Here is a 19,761-nt window from a genome sequence, read left to right as displayed (position 1 = left end):
CTTCTGACAAGCTAGTTTTGAGCCAGACCAGTTCCTTGATCTGATTCACCACAGGCGAGCTAGTCCCAGTGTAAGTAGTGGTGCTGGAAATGAGCAGAGCCTGCCTTTTACAGCAAAACCTCTGGCATAGACCGAGTTAAACTGATCAGTCGGTATCAGGGCTAAAGAGAGTGTCTTTGTGCTCCAGGAGCAAAACACTTGAGGCAAATCACCTCTGTGTCATCACTTAAATAAAACTGAGCTCCCAGCATATCCCTAAATTAAAAACCATTGTCTACGTAAGACAAAAGGCAGATTACAGCTCATCGTGATTATTAATGATGTGTGTTCCTCAGTGGTCTCCTTGGTGAAGTGTTGTTGTTTGTGGGAGGTCATTCTCTTTCTCTGAGATCTAGTGTGGCTCATATGCCCCCGCAGCCCCTTGTTGAGAAGGGAAGGTCACAAGATGTCCCTTTGTGGGGTAAACTGGTATTCTCAGCGTAGCCCTCACTGAATGTGTCACACCACATCATTTGTCCTGGAAGTTTCCATGCAGGTTAAGTTTAGATGCTAAAGTACCTCAATCTCCACCCACTCCAGAAGTTTCTGACATCATTAGTCTAGAAGCTCAGTGGAGGGCTGTATGTGAGGAATCTGCTATTTAATCAGGTATCACATTATCAGTCAAAAAAATAAACACTTCATCATTTCTCTTCAGAATTAACTTTCGGTTTCCCTGTAGCATCACCTTATGAGTAAACATCACAGCCCTTAACCCCCCAGCAATTTCATTGGATAAGTGGCATTTTATTGGCCTTTTTGGAAGTTGAAGACTTTTAAAATAGTAATAAACATTAGAAATTAATAAACAGGAACAAACAGGAGGCCTGATCTTACCAGCATTTTTAATTTTGTGCCCAAACTTGGAATTGTGTTGTGGGTTGGACCCAGAAGATCTTCAATTCTGTGTTACAGAAGCAAATCCAAGAAGTTTTCTCATTCAGTAGAAACCCAGCGGGACATCTCTGGATTTCAGTGACATAAAACCCTGAGACAGGGACACCCCAAACCTAATGGCTGTGTTACATGAGCTGCTCAGATTAGCTAGCTCAGGCTGGAAGGAGTTCATGGTTTAGCTTGCGTGGGGTGTTACTGTGCCCACGATGGGCCTGTATCAGTCTCTTCCTGCGATAGTGGATGATGGATTAGAGAATTATTTCAAAGGTAATTATTTTTTAAGTTGCGGAATCAGCATTTCTTTCAGAAGAGTTGTAAACAGATCTATAAAGAAAGGATTTACTAGTTATTGTAGGCCCTTTCAGGCTGAACAGCTAATACTTCCCGGGTTTGGTTGTAGCTCTAGATAATGTTTTTTAAATCCCACTGCAGAATCCTGGTGAGTGGGGTGAGTTTTCTTTTTCCGTTGTGCTGGTGGTGTTTTTGTGGATTGTTTTTGGCAGCTTGTCCCATAAGTAACTTAAAATTTTAACTCTTTTTAAATATTATTTTCATTTCTGTGTGTTTGAGCTAGTAAGCATATCTTGAAAGCTTTCCTTCCCCTTGTAAAAGCGCTGTACTTACAAACGTTCCTTCATATATTCCTGTTTGCATAGATAACTAGGGAAGATGAATTTCTGCCAGGTTAAGGCTAGTTTTGCATTAGATTGGGCCATCACAGGAACATACCTAGACTGCTAGTTGGATTCCAGCTCTTCCATCTGGTTTCTTATCTTCAAAAAGGGCAAGAAGGAGGACCCAGGTAACTACAGGCAGTCAGCCTCACTTCCATCCCGGGAAAGGTGATGGAGCAGCTCCTCCTGGAGGTCATCAACAAGCAAGTGGAGGAAAAGAAGGTTATCGGGAGTAGTCAGCATGGATTCACCAAGGGGAAATCATGCCTGACCAATCTGATAGCTTTCTACGATGACATGACTGGCTGGATAGACGAAGCGAGAGCCGTGGATGTTGTCTACCTAGACTTCAGCAAGGCTATCAACACAGTCTCCCATAACATCCTCCTAGGGAAGCTCAGGAAGTATGGGCTGGATGAGCGGTTGGTGAGGTGGATTGAGAACTGGCTGAATGGCAGAACTCGGAGGGTTGTTGTCAGCTGCGCTGAGTCTAGTTGGAGGCTGGTAACTAGTGGTGTCCCCCAGGGGTCAGTGCTGGGCCCAGCCTTGTTTAACTTCTTCATCAACGACCTGGATGAAGAGTTAGAATGTACCCTCAGCAAGTTTGCTGATGACACCAAACTGGGAGGTGTGGTAGATACACCAGGGTCCTGCACCTGAGGAGGAACAACCCCATGCATCAGTACAGGCTTGGGGTGGACCTGCTGGAGAGCAGCTCTGCGGAGAGGGACCTGGGTGTCCTGGAGGACGACAGGTTAACCATGAGCCAGCAGTGTGCCCTGGCTGCCAAGAAGGCCAATGGCATTCTGGGGTGCATTAGGAGGAGTGTGGCCAGCAGGTCGAGGGAGGTTCTTCTTCCCCTCTACACTGCCCTAGTGAGGCCCCATCTGGAGTACTCTGTCCAGTTCTGGGCTCCCCACTTCAAGAAAGATGAGGAGCTACTGGAGAGAGTCCAGCGGAGGACTACAAGGATGGTGAGGGGACTGGAGCATCCCTCCTACGAGGAGAGGCTGAGGGAGCTGGGCTTGTTCAGCCTGAAGAAGAGAAGGCTGCGAGGGGACCTAATATATGCTTACAAATACCTGAAGGGTGGGTGTCAGGAGGATGGGGCCAAACTCTTTTCAGTGGTGCCCAGCGACAGGACAAGGGGCAATGGGCACAAACTGAAGCATAGGAAGTTCCGTCTGAACATGAGGAAGAACTTCTTCGCTTTGAGGGTGACGGAACACTGGAACAGGCTGCCCAGGGAGTTTGTGGAGTCTCCTTCTCTGGAGATATTCAAGACCCGCCTGGATGCGGTCCTGTGCAGCCTGCTGTAGGTGACCCTGCTTTGGCAGGGGTGTTGGACTAGATGACCCACAGAGGTCCCTTCCAACCCCTACCGTTCTGTGATTCATATGAAGACAGTAAGGTGTGGTAGCACACAGCGAGAAGCAGTCAGAAGAGGAAGCTGAACTGTTGCCCAAAACAGAGTACTTCTTCCTTTTATTCGTGTGTTGTGTTCGAGCCTTTTTTACCGTATCTGCTCTCGACACACTGTATTGTGCGACATTTGTACTTCACGTGTGTAATGCCGCTGATTTCAGTAGAGCTGCTTATGTTGAGCTTGTGCAGGTTGATGCAGTGGCTGCTCTTCTTCTCCAGTCATTTCTGTTCCCAAAATCTTCAACAGCATTTCTTAACTTTAATAGCTTCAGGTTTGTCAGGTTTAACCCTGTCTGTTGTCCTTCTGTACAGAAGCTGGTGAAATAACACTGAATTACATTACCATCCTCCATATGGCTGTACTCCAGGCATTAGTCAGTGTGTTTGTCTGCCATGTTTTTGTTTGGTTTTAATATTCTTAAGGTGTAAGCCAGCATCTGTTCAAGTTAGTGGCTACACTCAAATTGACTTCAGAGGGAGCAGAGTTAGATGTTTGTTAAAAATAACATTTTGTTTTGGTTGGATGATTGTCTTTTAGGTGGAAATGAAATGTGTTTTCAAATTGATAAAAGCTGTGCACTTCACGGAATCGCAGAATCGTAGGGGTTGGAAGGGACCTCTGTGGGTCATCTAGTCCAACCCTCGTGCCGAAGCAGGGTCATCTAGAGCAGGCTGCACAGGACCTTGTCCAGGCGGGTCTTGAATATCTCCAGAGAAGGAGACTCCACAACCTCCCTGGGCAGCCTGTTCCAGTGCTCTGTCACCCTCAGAGGGAAGAAGTTCTTCCTCATGTTCAGACGGAACTTCCTGTGCTTCAGTCTGTGCCCTTTGCCCCTTGTCCTGTCGCTGGGCACCACTGAAAAGTCTGGCCCCATCCTCCTGACACCCACCCTTGAGATATTCATAAGCATTTATAAGGTCCCCTCTCGGCTTTCTCCAGGCTAAACAAGCCCAGCTCCCTCAGCCTCTCCTTGTGGGAGAGATGCTCCAGTCCCCTCATCATCCTTGTAGTCCTCCGCTGGACTCTCTTCAGTAGCTCTTCATCTTTCTTGAAGTGGGGAGCCCAGAACTGGACACAGTACTCCAGATGGGGCCTCACTAGGGCAGTGTAGAGGGGAAGGAGAACCTCCCTTCACCTACTGGCCACACTCTTCTTAAATGCACCCCAGGATACCATTGGCCTTCTTGGCAACCAGGGCACACTGCTGGCTCATGGTTAGCTTGTCATCCCCCAGGACACCCAGGTCCCTCTCCACAGAGCTTGCTCTCCAGCAGGTCCACCCCAAGCCTGTAGTGCTGCATGGGGTTGTTCCTTCCCAGGTGCAGGACCCTGCATTTGCCCTTGTTGAACTTCATCAGGTTCCTCTCTGCCCAACTCTCCAGCCTGTCCAGGTCTCACTGAATGGCAGCACAGCCTTCCGGTGTATCCACCACTCCTCCCAGTTTGGTGTCATCAGCAAACTTGCTGAGGGTACACTCTGTGCCTTCATCCAGGTTGTTGATGAAGTTGAACAAGACTGGGCTATGCACTGACCCCTGGGGGACGCCACTAGTTACAGGCCTCCAACTGGACTCAGCACCGCTGATGACATCCTTCTGAGCTCTGCCATTCAGCCAGTTCTCAATCCACCTCACTGACCACTCATCCAGCCCACGCTTCCTGAGCTTCCCTAGGAGGCTGTTATTTTATGTGTCGGAAGCCTTGCTGAAGTCTAGGTAGACAACATCCACAGCTCTCCCTTCATCTACCCAGCCAGTCATGGCATCATAGGAGGCTGTCAGATTGGTCAAACATGATTTCTTTATATGAATATGAAATCTAGCTGCTGTATATTTTTTTTAAACGTCATCACAGGATGGATTTGCAGCTGTCTTGTTCTCCTTTTTTGCTTTGTTATGTTCCTCTCATCTGGTTAAAAATAGCCCAAGGGGAATCAGTCTTGACCGCGCACTTCCTCTTTCAAACTACAGATTTTTAAAATTATATTAAATTGTTTATAAGAACATGCAAATTAGGAGCAGTGGGTTTTGCTATAATACTATGAGCTGTATACAGCAATTCTGTTTCTTGCAGTTATTGGCAGGCCACACCTTTCCTATATTGGGTAGTTGAACAGATTTATGGGGAATTTGTGAAAGTTCATAGTGTAGGAAATTATGTAATTTGAATGTTAGCATTACTAATTTTCTCCTTATCTAGTGTACTTTTGCATTTATAGAGTTCTCTTTAAGTTTTAAGTCTGCTGCTATTTGTTTCTGAGGAAGAGGCTGCTGCACCTGTGGAAAATGCATTGCAGGACTGGTGTTGCTTTAACCTGCGAGAAAGCGCCTTGATTGCATAACCACAATGTCCTCACTTTTGATTCAGAATCAAAAGCCAGATCCAGATTTTGTGCTTGGCTTCTGTCTACAGGGAGTTGAATTAGACAAAGGTATTGAATCTGTATTCTCAGTTTAACTTTTAAGAGGTCTGAAATTTGACTACTGCTTGGGCTCTCTGGCCACATCCACATGATGACCAGTGGCTGATGCAATACACAATGTAAGCCTTGATGCCAGAGTGTCCTTGGGAGCTAATTGCCTCTTGGCTGTGATGTCAGAGCATGGTGTAGAAGAATCACCTGAGCTGCTGGGAGCGAAGTAGCATTGCAAGTCCTGATTATCCCTTCTGCAAGGTGCAATGTAGAGAAGGTACTTTTCTTTTTTTATTTTTCATATCGGGCGGTATCAAGAGGCAGCTGGGTTGCAGAGTCTGCCAAAGCTCAGTTAGGCTGCACAACTGTATGTTCCAAACTGGTTTTCTGAAGATCCTGTTTTATTATGTGCTGGTAATACAGTCAGCCACCAACCTGTGAAGTGCACACTGGCAGAACTCCCCTGGGCACCACTGTTTCTGAAGTTACAGATGTAGTTGCAGCTTAGTTTTGTACTCACTGGTGTATTTGTCTTGAAATACTGCAGACTTCCAAAAGGGAAAGGTGATTTGATTTCTTCTTACAGGAGATTTCTTCCTTTTACCAGGAGAAACTGAGGTATTCAGAGCACAAGAAGGGCTAAAAACATCAGTAGAAAGTATTCTGAGCTCAGTGCATTTATTATTTGACACTATCAAAAGGTGAAAGGAATCAATCATTCAAGTGGGCATTGTGGAATCCCACTTATGGCAGGGTGGAGACCAACCTGGTGATAAATGTTAAAGGTCAGAGCACTGCAATCTAATCAGTACAGTGTGATCCCCAGACTTCGTATTGCAGGCACGTTTAATATTTTATTATTGCAAGTGGCCTTTGAAAAGGCAGGGGAAGGAGTGGACTTGAGAGGTGGTGATCTGTTGACTTGGCACATGTTCACTTTAGGTAAGTGTGAGGAGTATCCAGCTATGTGGAACTGATGCCTTGAACAATTTTGGATAAGAGAGCCACTTTAAATGATTTTAATTATCAGTACTTCTACTTAAATGAAATTAAATCGGTTTCTCATTTTGCTAGTATTGAATGTCAACATAATAGTTTAATGTCGGATCTTAAAGGAAAGTGTCAAATTCAGAGAGGGCTGCTTTTCCCAGACTTGCCCATTACGCTAGGAGTACATGAAATGTGCAGTAATGGTATCCCAGGTCCAGTGTCTTGAAATTAAAATAAGTGAAAGAGTGAACAAAACTGAAACGCTGAGCTTGGGTTATACATTACTGTGTTTTACACTGGGAGGAATATGTAGGGAAACAGATCCTTTCTAGCAAGGGTTTGCTTGTTGTACTCTGAAACTGTATCATAATGACACCACTAATCAGTATTCTCAAAGGTACTGAAGTGACACAGATGTTGATGGGAGGGGGGGGAGATGGTTTGTGTTGTTTCGGCTTTATTCTTGCCCCAAGAACTGCCTTCTGATTATTTTTCCGTCTCAGTTTCTAGACGGAAATAATGATATCAGGTAGCTGAAGTCTCTCACTGTTGCTGAAAATCTTCAGCTGGTCTTCTTACTTGTGTTGAAAGATTTCTCTTCCGCAGCACCACTCATTTTGTAAATTTTCTCACGTGCAAATGAGAGAGAAGTGTGTCTAGGGAATGACATCTAAACTGTAGAAACTGGTCTGGAAGGCAAGGTGAGGAAACCAGACACAAGAAACAGCTGGAGAACTAGGACAGTTTAGCCCTGTTTGGTGAAGGGAAAAGCGTTAAAGGCTTCTTTATCATTTGTTGTGTACAAGGAATTTATTCATGTAGCCCTTGTAAAGCTAGCAGGGTCATTTTGTCTGCATTGGCAACACCACCTCTTTTACCAGAGGAGATTCTTCCCCAGTTTGTTAAAGAATCACTGCTGGTTTTGATGACTGATCCTCAGTCTTGTCTTTCCTTCTGCTGTTCAGTGCCTGAGGAGCAGCTGCACAACATTGATGGGTATGATCTCAATGTCGTCCGTCTCTGCTTCCAAGCTTTCCTCCCCGACGAACATGGCAACTACACGTTAGCGCTTCCTCCTGTGATTTCCAACCCCATCTATGACAACAGTAAGTACCAACTCAGCCAAATGTGGGGTTTTTTTTCCTTTTGTTATTCTCTTTTGCTTGGGGTGAAAAATGCCAGGCCAATTTGAGGTCTATGCCGGTCTTCTGGGTCACCTCCGTGGCTTGCAACTGTTAGATGCCTGTCTAACACGTGGCAAGTCAGTGAGCTTATACTCAAAAGATGAACCCAGGGTGAAGTGTTGGCTGACAGTAAGAATTATCTGTCGCATCCATGGACTCATGCATGGGTGCTTTCTCAACCCGTGTTTGCATATCACAGTAATGACTGCAAGGAAAGCCTGCTCCTGACTTGCCAAGCAATTAAAATAAATAGTAGGGAGATGGGTGGCTGCCGTAAGACTGATCTGTTTTCCAAGGATGTCCTCTGCTTTAGAGAGAGGACCCATGAGGAGTGTTGGTACCCGTGAGGAGTCTTGCCTTTCTTTTGTGAGGGCTTTGGAGCAGGACTCGAGAGAGATTTGTCCCAGTGGGCAACTGTCTTAATGCTTTTATATCCTTTTGTATCCCGGTCGGTTGCCATTTTCAGTGTATAGGTAGGTATTAGAGGAATGTTTGATTTTGCTCTGGGAGGGTGCAGAAGTATGTGAAACACCCCTTCTTGGCACCGTTTTCCACATTCAGCAAAGTTGGACTTCTGTATGGTCGTAGTAGTTGAGGATTTTAGCCCTCAACGTGTGCTGGAATTCTTTGCTGGAAAAGAACAGCAGAAGAGCTTCTAATAGTTGGAAACTTTTTGGCAGTGTTTTTTATTTCTGCAGTGACAGTATTTGGATGCTAAATATTTAGTGTCAAGGGCCACTGCTTTAGCAGAAACTACTGAGTAAAACAAGGTCTGCTTTTTATAAAGTTGATGTTAGAATTGTGTTGATGTGGGCATAACCATTATGAAAACGTTGAATATGAACTTGAGTGTGTTTGATATTTTTAGAGTCTCATTCTAGAATTATCTAGAAGTTGAAATTGTGTGCATTGTTATTGAGAACCCTTGTAGTACTGAAGTAATTAGGGTTGAGATAAAATTGAGGTACAAGATTTACAGCTGTGTCTCGGATGCCATTTAGAAATACGCCAAATCATGATTACTCGTCTATGTTGATTGACGTCAGTCTAAGCTGCTGAAATAACAGATAGCTGTGTGGTGGGGGAAGCTTGTTTTTTTTTTTTAGCGTGGGTGTATGTGGGCAGCTTCTGATACACTATAGGTATCTAAAATCCTCCCTGTAACACAGCAGCGGTATAAAGAAAACAGTGCATAACTGCAACCGCAAGTCATAAAAATCATGCCGCTCTTGTCTGGAACAGCTGTTTCAGATCTGAATTTCTTTTTAAAATGTTAGCCTTTTTAATCCAGCTCTATCGTACAGAACTGGGTAAGGTCAGGTTATAACTTTAGATAAAAGATTAAATTGTATGGTACAATGGGCTTGGAAATCCTATGTTGTTAGATTTCAAGCTTTCACAGATCTGTCCAGATCAGGAGCAAAAAGGTATTCAGAGCTGCTCTGAATATCAGTTTGCACATTTTAAATCTAGTATTTTCTTCACTTTCTTCATAGTCTCCACCTGCTTTGGATGGTAGAGATACATAAGAATAATACGAAGATAATACAGAGGCAATCCCATTAGCAGAGACTGCAAGTGTATAAAATTCAGTATCACAGGCAGCTTCTGTTTTCAGTTGCTTATAACATTAACTGGTTTTGAACAGAAATTTTTCAACTTGCGTATCCTATCACGCTGAAAACTCTTGGGAAGAGTCAGATGAAGCAGCTTACTGTTTCTGAGAAATGAGGTTAAGGAGAACACGGTGTTTTGCCCTTGTTGAAAGTGACACGATTTTTGACAGGAAGCTCGTTTTGCTAAGGTTCTGTTACCAGGGGTGTGTTTTTGGGGAGCAAGGAACAGCAACTGGGCACGAGTCGAGGTGATGAGGAGGCGAGGGCGTGCATGGGGGAAGAGATGGGAAGCATCACAGCATGACAGAGGCCACAGGGAACGACTCCCTCTGAGGCTGGCACTGAACTCGGCGTTCCTGCCCCGCACCTGGGCTGACAGCAGAGAGTGGTGTGTTACCCACATCTGCTGGTGTTTATGTTTCAGTCCTTTGTCCTCTCTTCTAAACTCCCCTTAAAATAAAAGACAAAACAACAAACTCCAGCCTAGGAGACCTTCCCAAAAACCTGTTAAAAAGACATTGAGTGCCATTCAAGCATACAGAAGTGAAACAAAGGTAAAATTAAGTTTCTCCTTGCAATTCTTAATTTACCCTTCCTGTGAAAAATGCACGATGACACTGTCCATCATATGATCCTCTGCTGTTTCTGGATTTGTTTTGTTTCCCCTCCCTTCAAAGTTTCTGATTCATTCAGCGAATGAAGTGGCATGTGTCATGTTGTAAATGAGGCTGTAGCACCCGCTTCTCCTAAAAATAACAGTAATAGCTGCAGATTGTAACTACGTAATTGGGGTCTGGCCTGAGGTTACCAGGAGCTCTGTTTTAAGTGTAGTCCATGTTGTGCTGCAACGTACTTGTACAGTACCGTGAAAGACTGGGTAGGAATTGACTCAAACCGAGTGTCTAAAGTAGATTTTTTTTTTTTTTTTTTTTTTTTGAGGCTCATACCATGAGCTTTTGTTTAGTATTTCATCTCTCTGCCTGGAACAGGGAGCCTGTGGTGGTGGAGCCTCATGTTGCTGTGGCGGTAGGAGGATTGGTTTCTGGGTTGCAAAGCAGCACCAGCTGGATCCTCCCAGGCATTTGAAATACATTTGGAGTTGATGTCTTGATGTAAGAAGACAAGACAACATCATGGCACAGTGTAGTTTCGTTCTGTTGAGATTGGAGGGATGGAAGAGGGTGCAGTAAACTATAAATATGGTCACAGACAGTAGCAGAGAAATGAGCATCACTTACTTCATACGTTAAATGAAGACGAGGTCTTAAAATTGATAGGTGGTCACGTACTTAAAAGTATTAACACAGCACATAGGCACAAGAGGTGAACTTTTGAAATAATAGAGTTCTTCCATTCTGGTTTTCATGTTTGTTTGTTCTTGTTACTTCTGAATCACTGTATTGTGACATTAGTGCCCTTTTAAAATGAATTGAAACATAGCTCACAAAGCTCCAAGGGGGCTGTTCTTCCTTGCAGTAGTCTGCTGTCTGTATTTACTCTGCAGGTAAAGCTGCTGCTACTGACCGGGGCCAGACACTGTAGCTACCTCAGGCAGTGCTTGTCTCCATCCCGCATGAGTTCCCTGTAGCCATCGGGTTGTTTGGATGCAGTGTGCAAACTTGGGTTACGGTTAATTTATTGCAGCACACAATGCTGCCAGAGATTGCGCACAGGGCAGCTCTCCATCCACAGCTATCATGAGTGCCGTCCACATACAGCCACAGCTTGGAGTTGAATTTTGAGCATTTTGGGATGAAATCCACTACCCTTAGTAAAGGCATGAAACCTAGGCTCCTAAACCTGTTCTGAAACACCTAGAGAAGTTTGATGGCCAAGTATGTCTGATATTCAGAGAGGGGAATTTTCTTGACTTGCCAACCCAGCTTTTTCCAGAGAAGCATGACTGTAACAGGTAATCAGTCACTCAAAGAACTGCTTTGAATTCTGCAGCTTGAAGGGCAGCAGTACTGAGCACAATCACGTCATTGGGGAAGTATTTTGAGACTACTTTAGAATAGTTACGGAGTGAGTGGCACAGCTGCACTGGTATTTTGTGTTTGGAGATGAGCGGTCGAGAGCTCTAGGATCATGCAACATCAAACCCTGCTTCCGAATTTCCTGTACGAAACAACTTGTTTAGTGTGGATTTTGGGGTGCCATGCTCCTCCAGCTGTTGCCTTCCCTTCACATGCCTTAAATTCCAGCACCTCATCCTCAATAGTGACAAAGATACAGTGATTCTTTATCATTAAATTTGCCTCTTTGTTTCCAGGAGCTCCCAACACAGCAGAATTAAGAATTTGTCGTGTGAACAAGAACTGTGGAAGTGTAAAAGGAGGAGACGAAATATTTCTACTGTGTGACAAAGTTCAGAAAGGTAATCATGACTAGGTTGGCTTTTTTTTCCCCCATCTTTGTTCCAAATGGCTGGCACTACCACTTTCTAGCTGGGGAATTTCAGCCCTTCACCATGCTCCCATGTAAGTGGTGGGAGCTGAGCAGAAGAGCTTTCAGGTTCAAGGGCTCTCAGCACCTCTGAAAGAGACTCGGTACCTTTAAAGTCAAGCCATTTAGTTTGCACTTAAATTCTGAGTCAAGCTCCTTTCTTTGTTCCCCTTCCCCCTTTTTTCTGTTGCAAATTTTCAGTTTTCAGTTTAACAAGCATCTTCTGTTTCTAATGGACTAGATGATATAGAAGTCAGATTTGTCTTGGACAACTGGGAGGCCAAAGGTTCCTTCTCACAAGCTGACGTTCACCGTCAAGTTGCAATTGTGTTCAGAACGCCACCGTTCCTCAAAGACATCACCGAGCCCGTCACGGTGAAGATGCAGCTACGAAGACCTTCAGACCAGGAAGTCAGTGAACCTATGGATTTCAGATACCTGCCAGATGAAAAGGGTATAGTTCCAATTAGTTAAGTTTCTTAAAAGCTGTCATCAGTGCAGAACTCACGTAGATGATAAACGGTAGCTTAATTAGTAAAAATTCTACAACTCTACCTCTGCAAAGTAGATTTTTGGTTTTTAAAAGTAACAATAGTCAGTTTGCTCCCTCTTTCAATGAAAATATCAAGAATCACTGTTAATAACATGGCCTTGATTAGTGCTGTCACATCTGAAATATTTTTCTTTAAATATATTTTACTACAATTAGGGGCCAGTAGTCTAAGTTTGAGAAAGTTCCCTTCCTAAGTATATCAAAGAGAAACTTAACACTTCTTCCTTCTACTCCTTTCTGTATAGATCCATATGGCAACAAAGCAAAAAGGCAAAGATCAACGTTGGCTTGGCAAAAGCTCATGCAGGACTGTGGTAAGGAAAATATTTGTCTTTTTCTTGTTTGAGTGAAGTTACATTTAGATGGAGTTATTTTACATAAAAGAAAACATTCAGTGTAGATTCATGCTTTCTTCCATTGCAGGATCAAATGCGACAGAGAGGCCCAAAGTAGCTCCATTCCCTGCTGTTGCCCCTGAAGGGAAGCTGATTAAGAAAGGTTGGTTTTCGCATGCATGTTCCAATCTGACAGCGGTTTGAAACAAATAGTGCCCGATAGCTGTAGGGAAGGGCGTTTTTCAGGGGGGCACCGAAGTTCCCAAGGCAGCAGTAGTGCCCATCCTCCTCTTACTCCTCCAGATTCTTCTCAAAGCCTAAGCCACGCTGCAACTTCTCTTTGCACAGGAGAGGGCTATGCCTCCTTCATCTTCAAGTGTTGTTAGCTTTCAGCGTTAATTTAGATAACTACTGATTTTCCTATGTGTTCAGATACTCAGCCCTTCAGACATACACTGGTTCCTTGCCTTCCCTTTGCTTGAAATTTTAATAATCTCTTGAGGGTTTCTTCTGTAAGATATTGGTAGTTTTGACTGTACAAACTTAAACCATCCGTTATTTACCTAAATGTAGCTATTGCCTTCAACATTTGCCATAGAGGGGTGAGGTTGGATAGCTGTCTGACTCCTGTCCAGAAATCTAGGGTCCACCCTGGAGAGCAGTTAAGTACGGAAGTGCAAATGCACATATAATCTTACTAAGATAGCACTGCTTTTGCTTTGCTTTTTACCTTTTGTGATTTCTTAAAAAAAATACAAAAAATGGCATTAAAATGTCTTTCCTTTCCATAGAACCAAGCATGTGTTCATCCGCACTGATGATGCCGGGGCTAGGAACCCTGGCCAATACTAGTCCGATCTACCCTGGCTGCAACCGGATTGCCCATCCACCTGCACAGCTGGGGCTAGGGAAGCAGGACACGCTCCCCTCGTGCTGGCCGGCGCTGTACAGCACCCAGTCTTCAGCCAGCAGCCTGCTCAGTGTGCACCCACAGAACAGCTTTGCGGCAGATGGGTCTCAGCCTGCTGCTCAGGGCAGCGGCGCTCTTCCAGCTTTCCACAACAACCCTCTGAACTGGCCTGAGGAGAAGGATTCAGGCTTCTACCGGAATTTCAGCAGCACAAATGGGATGGCAGCAGTGGCGGTGTCAACTGCAGACATGCAGAGCCTTTCTAGTAACAGCATTGAGCAACAAGCTCATCCTGCCAGCGTCTCCACAGCTACCATCGTGAACATGGAGACCGATGACATGAACTGCACTAGTATAAACTTCGACAAGTATAATCCAGTGTTAAATGCAAGCAATCACAGGCAGCAGCTCCATCAGGTGCCTCCGACTTGCCCATCTGTAGGAGCCCCGGGCAGCATGCCTTTTAATTCGCAGTGTAACTTAGCTGATACAGCAGTTTACAGTTTTATAGACCAAGAAGTTTTAAGTGACTCAAGACTATCCACCAACCCAATCCCAAACCATCAGAATAGCATTGCAGACAACCAGTATTATGACACCGACGGTGTCCACACTGATGAGCTCTATCAGTCTTTCCAATTTGATAACATATTACAAAGCTATAACCATTGAGCCAGCAGGGTCAGGCTGGAAGCAGGGACAGAGCTTTAAAATGGCTAGCTGTGTGAAGAGGAGTACCTTACCCTTCTGGAGCCTGTGCTTTCTCTTTCAGAATGTTACTCTGCGAGTTTCATGATAAAACTTCCAAGTTCTTTATTACAGCCCAAGGACCGGTGCCCATGAAGGAGAGGTGGGAGTAGGGTTTGTGGTTCTGTACCTTAAAAGTACCTTGTACACATATTTTTACACTGTTAGAAAAGGGAACTGTTAACACTTAAATCCTCCTTACCTTTGGGGACTGTGGCATCTTCAGAAGGGTTAAAACTTCAAATACTTCATAGGGTTAAAATTGTTTGAAAAATAACAAATTTTGCTACGGAAATTAAATTTAAATTTTGATAGGACAGAAATTAGGAAAAAACCCTGCATGTGGGCACTCTAGTTCAGACTTGCCAAATGATCTTAAAAGTTTTACTCAACTTACTTGAAAGCTTTAGGTTTTTCTTACCCTCTCTCATATAAAATATTCTTCTCCTAAAACAAGATCATGCATTGATTTTTCACATTTTCACCACGCTCCATTTGCTTTGAAGGCAAATTTACTCTAAAATTTTTTTAATGACTATGTCATTGTTAGATATATTTTAAAAGACCGGAAGGTTTGAGTTTTTGAATAGTCCAGCTCTGTTGTAAATTAACCACTGCACAAAAGAACAAACAAAGTAAGGACTTCTCTGCACTTCATCCAAAGTGCACTATTTTAAATAACAAACCCCTGTTGCTTTAGGAGTGGAGCACGCTGTTATTTCTCTGGAAGTGTTTGTGTGTGCGTGGATGTGTGTGTAGCTGTGATGTGTGTGTCGGTTTGAACTGCAGAACTGTGTTGAGCCGAAGCACCTACCTGTTCTTTCCTCAAGTATCCCGGCAGTTTCCTGCTATGCAAGTGACTGCTTAAAAGAAGACTCGGATCCTGCCTCCCCCTCACCCGCACCCAAGGAAGCTGTGGGGCAGACCCAGAGGCAGTCTTAGTGCAGCCTCCTCTAGATGCACTCTATTAACAACCTCGGGCCATTTCAGTCAGTACTAATTAAAAACACACTTCTAGACTCTTGTATCAGAAACCAGAACTTCCTCCCTCCCACTTGATTTCCAGTCTTCATTCTTAGCCTGAGTTGCGAGATGTTCAGTGAAAACTTGCGTGGATATAACTGGCTACGTAAGACACTCTGCATTATAGACCTTTGCTATTTTATTACTAACATTTTTTAAGAAGCAACACAGCAAGAAATGTATGAGATTTCTTAAGTTACACAGCTGTTTTGTATGTCAGATAAGGCTTAAGAATCTAACTGTTACTGTTTGGCAACATAAAACTGCACCATGGAAAGAAGCAATTAAAAAAGCACACTCAGATATACAAAAAACAAAAACTGCAACCCCAAATCAAAAAAGCCATTTGAGAAGCATAATTGTACCCAACTTGAGATGTGTAGTTGTACCCAAGGCAGAAAGGAACTCCAAAACCTATCTGTAGTTTATAGGAAAGCAATGACTCCTTAACTGCAGTAATTCATTGCATTCAAAGCAGTAACGTGCTGCTGCTGTAGTGCATTACACCCATTACACAGGTTTGACAGAGTATGCTCTTTAGACAATGTGCAGAGTGTATGAAGTTTGGAAAACTGCTTCCCCTGACTCCAGGTACACAATACAGTGAATTGACTCTCCGTGTTTTGAAGCAGTTTCTCCTCACTTCTGTGTAATACCTTTTTCCAGAGCTCCTCTGCAAGTCTTAAGTAATAGAAAGACCAAAGAAATACAAAGAAAGCTTGAAATGTGTTGTTTATTTGGTTCTTTTTTTGAAGTTCTCAATTTTAAGTATATTAAATGTAAACATTTTACTTCATAGAAAGCTCTTTATAGAACAGGTTTTTTTTACAGTATAATTAAATATTGTCAAAGTTCTGTTTTCCTTTGTAAATGAGTTGGTTTGGTAATTAAAAACCTGGTTATACTAAGTACTCGGCTTCTGCAGCCTTCTCAGATTCACGACATCTCTCACCACAGGAAAGCCGGAGAAATGGGAGAAGGTAGGTTATGGGTTGCTTATCTTGGGGCTTTTTAGAGTATTTTCTGCTTGCAATTACTGTTGGCCACTACAAAACAAGTAATGTGCGCAGGAAGCATTCATCTGCACTTAGCAATTTTTTGTGGCAGAGCACTTGACTTTTTTGTCCAAGGGGCAGAGAAGACAGATGCTTTCATGCTCAGCTAGAGCTGTGCTACTAGAGCTTTCTCCAGGTTCAGCTAACCTCATGCAAAAAAAATGTAGGGGATGCATTATTGGTGATGAGTTGTTGGGAGAAACACAACGGCTTTAAGTCCTTCCGGTGTAAAGAAGGATGGTGCCAAGGAACACTGGACCTCATTTTTGAGTAGTTTTCACATAATATGCTAGAAAACACCTACCTCTTTCACATGTCTCATGAATAAGATTAAATCTTATTCTCACAAGATGTCCTATGTGAGTACTCATAAGCAGGTCTTTTAAAACCAAGATGAAGGCCAAAGTACAACATTAATCTTATTGCTGCAATATCCACTAGAGATTATGATAGTTCAAAGTGTTTACCTTGTATTAGAAACTGCAGACTTTAAGCAAAGTTCAAAAAAAAACAGATTACATCTCTTTTTCACATGATCACTGAACAATTCTAAAGAGCTGTAGAGATAACTTGCACCAGCTTTTTTTTCACCTCATTGGGATACTTCACATTTATCGTAAAAATAAGCAATTTGGGATTTTTTTGATGGACCTCTCTACATTGTATGGAGAAATTAGACTCAGCATATTTATCTGCACTTTGATTCTTAACACGGTTGCCTCTGTCACCATGATAATGTACAGCAAAGTGCAGAAAGCGCTGCAGATGAGAGCTCTGCGAGTGTCCATGCGCTATGTCAGGAGCAGGAGCCCTCTCTGCTTCTGCCTCGTCAGCTTCGTAACCCCCCTTGGAACAGCCCTGCTCATGTCTGCTGTTGTCCATAGCACAGTCTTGTTTACCCCCCCTCCCCCTGTAGTTTATGGAATTTATAAATCGTATTTTAGCTCACTTTGGGTTTCAAGAAATCACATAGATATGAGACTGAAATTCTCTTTTGTTTTCTGAATTCAGTTTCTTAAGTTTTCCATCATTCATGACGCTTCCTTTCTGGGTACTGATTATTATCTGAGACAACTACTCCTGCAATGTGTTGCTCATGACAGCTTTTCAGATTAAAAACAAAATATTGCTGTCTGAATCATGTTCCTATTATTTTTGTGTTAGAAAAATGGGCTTCTGAACTACTGCCATACTTCTATTACAGTGGACTAGGAAAACAAATCACGAGAGACAAGTTTTGACAGCCCATCACATGCAAAGTGTATAATATTTAGACTAATTTTTCAAGATCAGCTTTTAGGACCTCCTTGAAAATGTATTTCTTAATGTCTTTTCGAGCCTTCAGCTAAAGTTATCATGCAGCTGTTCTATCACGAGGTCCTGGCACCACCAAATTGATGCTAAGACATCTCAGTAATCCTCCCTGTCTCCAGACAGTGGTTTGTCTAGGCCAATATTACCCTCTTTATTTCTGAAATATTAATTAACAAAGAGTCCTTAAATTGCAAACCTTAATTTCTTGTTGATAACTTCCTTCTGTACTTCACGCAAGCAGAAGCATCTTCCTAATGGATTTCCATGACAGGCATAGAAGTAGCTTTTCCTAAAGATGTAGGTGGTGGGACCTGGCTAACAAACATAATCCTGCAGCCCAGGCCCTGCTTTGTTTGAAACATTTAAAATAACACAAATAAATAAAACTCCCTCAGGTCTTCTCTATTCCAGACAAGTTCCTAGACAATGTTCAACTCTTCCAGGCATCCATCCAAGGTTGGATACTAGAAAACTATATTGTGCTATAAACCAAAGCTTTTTATCTCTGACTTGTTCTCTCAATACCAACATTTTTCAGTACATCTCGTATTTGCCTGTGCTTTGGGGTTTCTTCATGTTCCTTTTTTTCTCTAGATTTCCATCGTGCACCACTGCCAGGAGTTTCCAGTCTTTTTATATATGGTGACTCAGCTGGGGAAATCCTATGCCTGAAGAGGACTGTAACCAGGCCAGAGAGCTGTTGAGGCCTCAAGTACCTCAATGGTTGTTTCTAGGAAGAAACACTGATGTTTTTAAGTGAGAAAAACTTGGTTTTAAGTGCAAAGTTTTCCTCTGAAAGCTGTTTTTCCCTTTGAAAAGTACTTTGGAGACAAATTTGCCCATCTCTAAAACTGTCACTGACCAAGAAGCAGAGAGCAGAGTGCTGCCTTGTTGCAGGCACTATTGTAGGGGTTTCAGAGTCTGCTGACTTTTGGGAAATACTCCTGCGTGAATAGTGCTCAGAAGAAGTTAGGACTGGGTTTCAGGTAACTCAGTGCTACCTGCATCCAGACAAGAAGTTTTAATTAAAAATAACCCTCCCTCAAGCCGTATTTTCTTAAACATTTTAAACTACAGCAGAAAGCATATTTGATGTACTTGCTCAGTACACCATTTGCATGTTACACCATTTACCTTTTTCTTAACTGTTTTCTAAAAAGACTTCTTATTGATACACTAGCTTACCAAATTTTATGCACAGAAGACATTAAAATAGGACTAGAGGTTGAATGAACACTACCTGTTCCAGACTGTTTAAAGTTGATTGAAAGCACAGTAGCCTTTGGCAGATCAACATGATCCAAACGTTCAACAGAAATACTTTGCAACCAAGCTGTAATACTACACAGTGTTCAGTAACCAGCTGTTGACAGAGTTGCTGCTTCTTCCTTGTCTTAACTTGAAAAGTTAATTATCCAGGGTTGGAGGCCAGTCAACATCAACAGACTAGAAAAACAGGGAGGAGAAAAAAAAAAGGCACAATCAGCAGACGATATTTTACATATCTAAAGAGACTTGCTCTGAGAACTCTATGCTTGTCAGCTACAGGCTAATAGTGGAAAGAAACAGTAAATAAAGGGCACTATAATAAGAGACATGGAACAAGACAAGCAGGAGCCAGTGGCATGAAACAGCCGTGTCATTCTAGTGCCTCCATGTATGTGTGGTGCCAGCTCGCTGGGAGCTCAGCTTTTTTCATAAAGCAGAATCACAACTCCTTGTGCTACTACTACTACTTCCCAGCATCATTCAATGTTGGCCTATATTTGTAGAGTGTCCAGAACTGTTAATTAAAAACACGAACCATCTCCATTTTCTACCCATCCTGCAGATGGGCCGTTATGACGTGAAAACAACCAACCTGTTGACTGAACAGAAATATTCAGGTATTGGGCAGTGCAGGTAAGGGTCAAGTAGAAAACCATCACCTGTCCCCCAATTTGCCTCCTGAGTAAGGAAAACTAGGCTAAAAGAAGCAGCTGTCAAGCATTATGTGCAAGAATTATCTAGGCAACAGCATTAACAGTCATCCTGAGTGTTAGTCAAAACGGACAAAACATGCCTGATGCTTTATTAGAAGCAAATGTCATAATTACTACAACTTGGATTATGCCCTTCTTCCCTGGCCTCCCTGAGGCCA

At 43.1% G+C, this 19,761-nt stretch overlaps 2 protein-coding genes across 5 annotated transcripts in view; one reads left to right on the top strand and one right to left on the bottom strand.

Annotated features, from left to right (window-relative positions):
- The window catches only part of REL (REL proto-oncogene, NF-kB subunit), a 34,943-nt gene extending 19,030 nt beyond the window's left edge, over nucleotides 1-15,913 (top strand). For both annotated transcript variants that reach the window (XM_075413554.1, XM_075413555.1), the window contains exons 5-10: nucleotides 7,405-7,545; nucleotides 11,512-11,616; nucleotides 11,926-12,138; nucleotides 12,483-12,551; nucleotides 12,661-12,735; nucleotides 13,364-15,913. In XM_075413554.1, the coding sequence (XP_075269669.1) occupies nucleotides 7,405-7,545; nucleotides 11,512-11,616; nucleotides 11,926-12,138; nucleotides 12,483-12,551; nucleotides 12,661-12,735; nucleotides 13,364-14,154 (1,394 nt within the window). In that variant the 3' untranslated portion in view covers nucleotides 14,155-15,913. The remainder of the gene's footprint in view (nucleotides 1-7,404; nucleotides 7,546-11,511; nucleotides 11,617-11,925; nucleotides 12,139-12,482; nucleotides 12,552-12,660; nucleotides 12,736-13,363) is intronic.
- PUS10 (pseudouridine synthase 10) overlaps nucleotides 12,049-19,761 on the bottom strand; it is a 41,008-nt gene continuing 33,295 nt past the window's right edge. For 2 of the 3 annotated variants that reach the window (XM_075413556.1, XM_075413557.1), the window contains exon 18: nucleotides 15,967-19,067. In XM_075413556.1, the coding sequence (XP_075269671.1) occupies nucleotides 19,029-19,067 (39 nt within the window). In that variant the 3' untranslated portion in view covers nucleotides 15,967-19,028. Of the gene's footprint in view, nucleotides 12,123-15,966; nucleotides 19,068-19,761 lie in introns of those variants that run through there. The other variant, XR_012763133.1, reaches the window with a different exon arrangement.

The sequence above is a fragment of the Opisthocomus hoazin genome, chromosome 2 (assembly GCF_030867145.1).
Source record: "Opisthocomus hoazin isolate bOpiHoa1 chromosome 2, bOpiHoa1.hap1, whole genome shotgun sequence".
Lineage (NCBI taxonomy): Eukaryota > Metazoa > Chordata > Aves > Opisthocomiformes > Opisthocomidae > Opisthocomus > Opisthocomus hoazin.
The sequence above is the reverse complement of the archived record's forward strand: the minus strand, read 5'-3'. Positions and strand labels throughout refer to the sequence as shown.